This window comes from Pygoscelis adeliae, unplaced genomic scaffold (assembly GCF_000699105.1).
Source record: "Pygoscelis adeliae isolate BGI_AS28 unplaced genomic scaffold, ASM69910v1 Scaffold54, whole genome shotgun sequence".
Lineage (NCBI taxonomy): Eukaryota > Metazoa > Chordata > Aves > Sphenisciformes > Spheniscidae > Pygoscelis > Pygoscelis adeliae.
This window is the reverse complement of record NW_008824982.1, coordinates 5,524,561-5,533,975: the sequence shown is the minus strand read 5'-3', so window position 1 is coordinate 5,533,975 and position 9,415 is coordinate 5,524,561. Positions and strand designations below refer to the sequence as shown.

The following is a 9,415-nucleotide window of genomic DNA, read 5'->3' as shown; positions in this document are numbered from 1 at the left end:
CGCCGCGCCACCGGCGTGGAGCCAAGGGGCCTCCCTCCCCCGGGGTCTTCCCCAGCCGGGTGCCAGCCCCGCTGTTGGCAGCTCCTTTCCCGTCCCCGGGAGCCGCTCGGCCTCCGCAGCGCTCCTGGCCCTGGTAAGCCCGGGGAACGCCTCGAGTGCCCTCCCGCCCCAGCTCCTGTGCCGGGGTGACCCGATCCTGCCTGCTCACTGGAGGGGGCAGATGGTGGGGCCTTTCTAGAGCCTTGTCCCCACCCCCGGGCTGACAGGAACTGCTGGCATCTGAGAGCCGTGGCCGTGTAGGGTATGGGCTGTTAGTAGAGAAGAGCTTTAGGCTACCTACTCTTGCGAGCTCTGTGTATGAGCTATGTCTGAACTTCCAGAAGTGGATCAATGAGAGTAGCCATCTACTTTCATGTCCTCTTTCTCGTGTGAACAGACAGGATGGAAAGGTAGTTAAACATAAACATGTCCTGTGTGCTGTCTGTATTGTAAAATTAAATTACGTGGTCTGCGTTTGGTATAAGGGCTGGTGCTACTTGACGTTTGAGTTAACTCTGAGCCCGTGCTTGTGAGAACTCTGGTGTTTTTTCGTATCCACTATGTGATTTTATTCATTACTGGGTCTTAGGCGTAAGGCTGTCGAACTCTCGCTCTTGCAGATACATTGATTCCACGTCACTGAGTATCTTAAAGATAAGCTCAGAGTTTCTATTTGACGTTCTGTGGAATAATCATGGAACAAATCTGTCTTCCTCATACCTATCCTTTCCTACTGAGGAGAATGACACCAGCCATATTCGAGATATTCTTAGGTGAAGCTTTCTACCCAGCTGTTGAGAGATGATCTCTAACTGAGACTAGACAAGCTATCAACTCAGAAGGGCTAATCGTACATGAAATGGACTGTGTCCTGTTTCTGTCCTCTCCAGAGGAGACGGCTTCGTGCCAAAGATCCGTATGCTCTTGCTGTCAATGGTGAGACTGTAGAAAACCAGTGTTTAACTGTTGTTTTGAGCCACTTCTGCTGGCTATCTAGAGATGTCATGCAAGGTGGATTAACTCTGTAGATATATGCTGGGTTAGAGGTACAGTCTGTAATAGTTGTCTTCTGGTGCCCTTTCAGGAAAAACTCAACAGTGCATCCCAAGGTGCAATCTATTGTCAAGTGTGCAAAAGCATTTGAGGTATGCAGGCCTTGCCCTGAGCACAGGCATTTGTGATTTTGTTAAATTTTTTTTTAAAACCCCATTAAAACTGCCGTTAATAGTTCTGTTTCATGTCTGGTCCTTCGTATGTGATATAAGACTCGAATGGCTTGACTTTCACTAAATTCTCTCAGATCTTTTTAAGAAACTAGGTTTAATACCAGTCACTTAGCAGTTTAAACTGGCCGTCTGTGCAGGGCTGTTGTGGAACTTGGTTATGTTGTGTTTCAGTGGGAGAATGCTTCCTCATTTGGAAGTCAAGGAATGGAATAAAATATTTGCATAACATCTTGAGGGCACAGAAAACAGCACCTTCTGAAAAGCCATTTATGTGTTGATATTTTTTGCTCTCAATTTGGAAAGCATTCAACCAGGTTTAATGCTGCAGAGCAAACATTAGTACCAAACAAGAGTGAGAATTTCCCTCATAGCCTGAAGAGAGATGTTTTATTGTACAGGATCTCTAATTTCTGTCAAACCTCAAATAAGCTGTCTGTAGTATTGCCTAATACGTTATGCATGTATGCTTAGTTCCTTTTTAGATCCCTGCATTGTGCTGCACAAATTACATATATGAGAACTGAATTGAGGAACAGATCCAGCTGAGAGTTTCTTGGTGGTCTGGGGTTTCAGATTGCTCACTATGCAACCATTCGACACTGAGGAGGGAGAAGGCACCAGCCACATGTTGCTGAGATTCTGTTTGACAGAGAGGAGCCAGTGCTGTTACAGTGTCTGACGCCTTCATTGTGGAGAAGCTACTTCTGCTTCTCCAGCACACGTGTTGAGATCCAGTCAGATCTAAGATTGACTATTACAAGACTGTACATTTGATGACCAGAAATGACAATTTTTTAGTGTATGTCCTCGGAAGACCAGTGTAGCTGAAATAACCTTGTCTTAGTTTTTTTTTTTCCTGACCTGCTAACAAAGACAATAACAATCTTGGAGATTATTTGCTGCTGTTTCCATGTCGAAACCAGGACACGCGTATTGTTACATTCATGCTGAAGTTGCGCGTTAAGAGGTTTTGTTAACACCTTTGAAATCTAAAAATATGGCTATAATCTCATGATTTCAGTATAAAGACATAATGCTTTTCATTAGTTCTTTCTTCTGTTAGTCCTCTGATACCAGAATATGCTGGTTTAATTGCCAGCTCAAATTCCAGTTTGTTGGAACATAATTGAAGAAGGCAAGACTTAATGCAGAGTAACTAGAAGGTTTTAAATCAGTGGCTTTTGCTAAACTTTCAGGTTTGATGAGAATAGCCTGCCATTATACATGCATGTTCTTCACAGGTGTTCAATGGGTTTTCTGGGATAGCAGCCACAACTGCTTTTTGCATAGTGTCTTGTCACTAAGCCTTTTAAACTGGTTTCAGAGAGTGAGCAAGTGGTCATTCATATGGCTTGAGTATATGCTTACTTCTGATAATAGCAGATATGTTGCTTTTCTTCTGGTGCTAAGCTCCTTATGGTGTCTGGATTGAGCATACAGCATTTCCAGGTAGACTTGTCGTTAAGTAGGATGTTGTAGTTGTTGCTAAATCTGGTTCTGAATAATAGTGATATCTGGAACCCTCAGCAGTAACACTAGTATAGTGAAGGTGAATAAAGTGAGGTACAGCTTGCTCTTATCAGCAGCAGAGGCTGAACCTTAATTATGCTGTGCACTTGGTTTCATTTTCTCAGGTGGTGAGGCTTACTTTTGGTCTGCTGAGCTTCTTTGGTAAGGTTCTGTGTTCATACAATTGTACCAACTATTGACTTACCAAAGTTTCGTTGTCCCCACTGATGCTGGCTGTGGTGAAGAAGGAAACACAATGAGAAGTGCTCTGAATCTGTGTTAGATGTAGCGGGGTATACTTTAATTTGTTTCCTTTTCCTTCATTGCGTATTTGTAGTACTGAGATTCTTCTAGTTGTAACTGGAAACTTTGATTACAAGAGTGGTCTTCCATGCTTGTGTTTTCTGGAGAAATACTGTGTCAGTGTTCTGTAGAAGGTTTGAATTAAAAATGTGTCCTTAATTGCCCCTTCTATAGGAAGAGAGAGAAGCATGATGTTCTTTAAAGAAGAAGTGCCAGATAAGCTGTTTATTTGTTTATAGTAGTGAATTTCTATATTTTTAATAAAATGACTAAATAAAAGGTGGTTTCTGTGTTTCTTGGGTGTCAAAATAAGTAGCTGCATCCCAGCTGACACTACTGTGTTACAGCAGCTGCACCAGTAACTCTAAGGGCAACTTGGCTGGAGTCGTGCTGATTCTCATGGGCAGTTACAGAACCCAATATGTTACAAATTTATTGGATAATACTTGTGGAACGTGATCAGGTACTTGGCTGTCTTCTCTGAATCCATGACGATCAGTATGCCAGAAGACTGGGGTAAAAAGGTCTTTGCAGAATGCAAGAGGACCATAGTCTCAGTAACTCTTGTACTGTAATAAATACATGGTTCTGTAAGTTGCAGTGCTCAAAACTGATATTTTCCCCCGCACCAGCAGGCTTGGAGGCCTGCTTTTACTGCCTCTGGTATTTAGGGGCCCTTTTCATTCTCCCAATTTTCATTGATACGCAGCAGAACAAAGCCTTAATAAATTTAATGCTACCGCGTGCACCTTGGCTGTTAAGTCCAGATTGACTAAAATTTTAGTTTTTTGGTCAGGGATTTATTTCAGTGGATTTCTGTATTGCCAATCCTATTACTTGATAGAAATCCAGCCATGCTGGTCAAGACCTTATCTCTGAGGAAATAACACAGCCTTCTGGCAGTCAGAAGGCAGTGATTATGCAATTCTATAACAGCAGTTAAGATACCTTCTGCGGAGCAGAAGCCTTTGACCAGTGTCATACACTTTAACTTTCTTCTGTTCAAGTTACTTTGCCACTCAAGAGCTTGCTTGAGTGTTACTTCTGTCCATCAGTGAAGCTTTCCTGAAATAGTTCGGGACAAATCTAGAGCGCTTTTTGGGAGCTTGCTGAATCTTGGCATTTGAGTACTTTGGGCTCCTGAATAGATGCTTCAGGTTGAAGGCTTCTTAAAGCTCATAGTGCGACTGTGTTGAGAACTTGGGTTTCTTTACCCTGGGTTTAGCTTTCCAGTAAACTGCTTTACTTCTAACCAATTTTCTCTTAGAAATTCTTTGAAAGGATAGAGTACTGCAGTAAGCAAAAGAAATTATTTCATTAGCCCCAAATGTAGGCTTTTAGTGTCTTCCAAATTACTTGGTAGTCTAGCACGTGATAATCCATAAAACTTTCTGGGTGTTCAGTGTGATCACTTCACCAGGGGAGATAAATATGTTATGGTTTTGTGTCACCGGAACGCCTTTTGTGAGATACTAGTATCACATGGCATCTGCTACAGGTCTTCACCCGTGTGAAACTTCAGATTCAACAATTGTGTTTTGGTGTTGAGTTGGCAGGGGTCCTCAGATCACATTTATTAAAAGGGCTAATGCTAATCTGTAGAAGATAGTCTCCCTATAGGTATGGGTAATATGAAAGTAGTATCTCTTCTCTTGATTGCTGATGAGCTCTTGTTCTCCTGGTACAGAATGTCCCTCCAAAAAGAAATGTGGAGGAATGGTCAGCTACGAGGTTATAAGTTCTCACTTGAATTCTCCCTGTTTGGCTAGTGCTCGCTAGCTTAAGTGGCTTTAACGTTGATGAAACTTAAGTGACTTCAGCCACTTTCGAACTTGGATTCTATTTTTTCTAGTCTCTTGGAATAGACAAGCCCAATACATTTTTCTAGCTCTCCATATCCTGTGAGGTGCAGTGTAATGACTCAAACCCTGCTTTCCTCCATTAAACTGCAACCAGTGTGATCCAACACGAGGATGTAGGCAGAAGTTGTTCATGTGTTAAAACAGCTTCTTGCATGTACGTTATTTGAAGTGGGATATGATTTGATGTTTCTCAAACTGTTAATAGTTTGATGCTTAAAACAGACTTGTTACCTTATGACTCTTCCCTTGTTGGCACTGGAAGGGAGTTGAGAAAAAGCAATTAACTGAAATGCTGTGGAAATATATTCTTTCCTAGGCTTAACTTTGGTTAAGGTGTTCCCTTGTAAGGAAGAACTGACTCTTCGCCTGTGTTTTAAACCAGATTCGGCTGCTTCAAAAAGCAGGGCAAGTGAGAATGTTGAACTTTGAGATGCTACCAAGGCATTAACAGGTGGTGACTGTGGTAGTCTAGCTGGACAAACAAATGGTTGACACCACCTGGTGTTTCTCTGTGTCAGTTGTTCCTCTCCAATTCCTGTCAATTTTGAGCCTTGCTTCTGCTGAACTCACAGCCTCTTAATTACAAACTGCTTTTGTTAGTCTCTAACCCTAAACTGCTGCAACACCACAGTTGATTGCAAAGGGGCATGGCTTATAACTATTGTAAAACTGAGCAAAAGCCGTGTGCCCCTGAAAAGACCCGTGTAATGGAGGACTACTGTAAGAAGCTAAAACACTTCTGGTTTGCCTCTGCTCTGACGGGAACTAATGATCCACAGCAGGCTTGCAGCCTGTGTTGTAAAAACAATAATTATCCCTGGAAACAGCTCATGTGTTTGCAGTAGTTTAAAAAAAAAAAAAAAAAACAAAAAAACAAACTGAAGTTTTATACTCTCTTGCTTTGGGAATTGTGGTGCTTAAATATGCATAATTCTTAAAACACTTCATTTGCTGGAATATACACGTTTGTACCAGCTTGCAAAGACTCCAGAGTTCTGACTGAACAAAACTGTTTCTGCTTTTCAAAACCAAAAATTGTTTCTAATGAGAAATACTAGTGACAATTTCATGTTTGTGTTCCATATTAGAAACAGTAGTAGGGCTGAAATCTTCCCCATTTAACAGCAAACAGCTGTTGTATTGCTAAAATTTATTAGACCTCTTGTCAAACATTAACTTTCTATAATGTTAAAATCATATTATGGACTTGCTTTCAACTTCTGTGGAAGACAACAAAATTGGAAGATAGCATTAAATCAAGACTTAAGTCTCGCTGCCTAGGAACACTTGAATTCTGTTAATGAGTTGGTCTACTCATGCACTCTTGTTTACTCTATTTATCATGTATAAATTACCAACAGCGTCTTCCAGGACTAACTTGGATATATTTTCAAAGTTTTAAAAAATGCACCTTGTAGACAAATGGGGTTTTGAGCTACTATAAGGGAAGGGAGCGTATGTCTGAGCCACAACCATGTAAAATAATTTTTAAAGTCAAATGTGAATTTGGCCCATGTACATTGCCCCTGGCAGGACTGTATTTGCCATCATACACATTCGTAAGAAAAAGTCTCTTGCACAGAGTGAGAGACAAAACACTGAAGGAGTAAAGTTCCCAAATGCTTTTGGTTTTAAATGAAGATTTCGGTTAGTTTGAATGTTTACTACCCTCTGATGTGCTTCAGGGTCTTCTCTGCAGGAAAACTGCAGGGGCGTCAAGGTTGGTCAATCAGTTGGAATTTAGGTGTGGAGGTCTCTCCAAGAAAGACATACTACAACTATACAGTACAACTGCAGTAGCTTCCAGTTTATGTTAAAGTGCTATTCCAAGAGCAACACAGGACCCAGGTTTGAACAGCTAAGGAGGTGGGTGAGACAAATAAGGAGAGTAGAAGGGAAATGCTGGTGGTGTTCAGATAAATCTCAAGAACACATCTAGCATGTCTTCAGTATCCACTGTATGTATTAAGGACCTTCACTTAAGAGCTGGACCAGGTCCTTTATCTGATGTCCCTTTTTACTGAGCAGTAAGCACCTTAGTCTACTCTCCTACCTGTTATCCCCAATGTCTTCATTTACTTTGGAGCTGGAGTGCAGATTCTTAAATCTTTTCTTCCAATCTTTGACAGGAATAGGCAACAACTTCTCATGAGGAAAAAATTGGTATCATTAGTGTTGGAAGGGGAAGAAGAGAGCATCTGTCTGTTTCCCAGATTGGGAGCCTTTCCTAATTATGCCAACTCCTTTTCTGAATATTGAACATAGGGGTGTTCTTTTTTCCTTACCTTGAAAAGTGGATGGAAGTCAAGTGACTGTTAGAGGTGAGGCACGTGCAACCTTGCAGAAGATCTTACTTGAAGATGGTGCAGGATTAGCAGTTGCAGTAGCCGCACTGCTGTTGACCTAAAGTGTAAGGAAGACAACCAGTGCTAACTAGCACAAAACAGACTTATCTAAGCAGAGTTGTATCAAACAGCATTCTCAACTTCTTATATGTATGAATATACACCAGTAAGCAGGAGCACAAAGCGTAACAATTTAGTTTAGACTTAGTGAAAGTATTGTAACACTTTTTTCCTATCAAGGTTGCTGCCTTACTGAGATTCGCTTGTCTGTCAACATATGAAATCAGTTATAAGCATCACTAACACTTGTGTAATGAAGTAAATAATTTTTTTTCAGGAAGTATCCAGGATGGGCGGAAAACCAGATGCTTTACCACCTATTAAAACCTCTAATGAAGCCTGTATAAAAATACTAACTCGCTAGGGCTAAAAGACTAGCATATTAAATAAATGCATTGTATCACTTCGTGTTGCAGACTAACTCCTAATGTATTATGGTCTTAACCCAATGCTTGTACACTGTTTGACCATTACTGATGTGGAAGCTGCTGTCTGTAGCAGTGTCTAATCCCAGATTCAGGTTGAGGTGATGAATCATAAGCCTGATCATCAAATTGTATACAAGTTCATTGTTTCTTGCAAGATTATCGTGTGGGCGTTTTTAGACTGGTCAACAGAAGTGCTTGACATAGGATTGCTGAATGAAACTTAGGCTCTTAGTAACAACCCCCAAATACAACGTGATAAAAGTGTTATCAGTTCCTAAATAAATATGCCTAGCCACACTTTTGCATTGTAAATATTTAAGCTGTGACACTTAATTTTTACTGTGGCTTTTAATTACAAATAGTTGTGTTGTGTCTCGAGAGCTGGAATTTATTTTAGAACAGGAACCTGAGTATGTTTCGCTGAGCAAGTTTTTGTAATCTCCTGCACTCAAAATGTGTCTACCATAAACATGTAAGTATAAAAAGGCCTTGGGGACTGCATTAACTCCTTGGAATATACAGCTTGTGAAATCCTCTTATTAGGAAATCCATGGCATTGGCCGTGGCATAAGGGTGGACAGTTACTGTGGCCTGATACGCTGATTTAGTCTTCCGGCTCTTGCTTTGTGGTGACTTGCTTTGTTAGCCTGCAGCCTTAATGGTGGGGTAGTAAGTGGTAGCAGACTTAAGCTGCAAATCTACAGCAGCATGGGCATTAAAGAAACTTGGTGTTAATCTGACTTGGTGGTTCTGTGCTGGTAGGGTATTGCTGTCTCAAACTATTGCTGGCATACTGAGGACAGTGAAGTAAGTCTTGAAACTATCCTTTATGCAATTGCAGCTTGCTACTTAAACCAGGCTGAGTGAAAGAGGAACAAAAAGCACATGAGTTCTCTTTCCAAGGTCACTGAAATTAGTCATGTGCAATAGTATTTGCTTTGGATTCTTTTCGTACTTGTGAACTCCAGTTTGAAACCAGTACTGACTACCTGATTCTTTTTTCTTCCTGCCTAGTGTCAGATTTGTTTTGTAGCCCTCTTTATAGGAGTTGGCTGACAATGCAACCTTTTTTTAAAGGTATTTTCAAGAGGAATAATTCAAGATTGATGGATGAGATCTTAAAACAGCAGCAAGAACTCTTAGGACTAGATTGCTCTAAGTACACCGTGGAATTTGCAAATCAAGACAAAGCTGATCAAGGTAAGATGAATTGCGAGGGGGGATTGGTATGACTAAATAGCTGTATATAAATCATAACTCTGCTTATATTTAAACACATTCCTGTGTACAGTGACATTTTCCTTCATTAGGCACTGATTATCAGAACACATGCAACCTTCCTGGGCTAGTTGTAAACTTCCATTGTGCTTATTTGTTCTTAACTAGTAGTGAAGTGTTGCTTTCTCCTTCCCATAGTGATCATTACTGGGTAGTCTGATCTTCCCTTTAGCCCGACTGTTGTGCCATGACTCCTTTGATGCATCAGTGTCGCTCAACTCCCCACTGTTTCGGTGAGATTAATTCTTTTGCTGAGAGTTGAAAAGCACTGGAGTTACTGTAAGGGAACTGATGTCAAGTTAACAATGTGTGCACTTCCATCTTCCCAAACTTATACCTCAAAGTTGGGAGGAAGAAGGGAAAGA

The 9,415-nt window shown here is 41.0% G+C and overlaps 1 protein-coding gene across 1 annotated transcript in view; it reads left to right on the top strand.

The window, feature by feature from the left end:
* Positions 1-893: 893 nt before the first annotated feature.
* Positions 894-9,415, top strand: part of NUS1 (nuclear undecaprenyl pyrophosphate synthase 1 homolog (S. cerevisiae)) — a 16,079-nt gene continuing 7,557 nt past the window's right edge. The window contains exons 1-2 of the mRNA XM_009325686.1: positions 894-975; positions 8,787-8,972. Of these exons, the coding sequence (XP_009323961.1) occupies positions 894-975; positions 8,787-8,972 (268 nt within the window). The remainder of the gene's footprint in view (positions 976-8,786; positions 8,973-9,415) is intronic.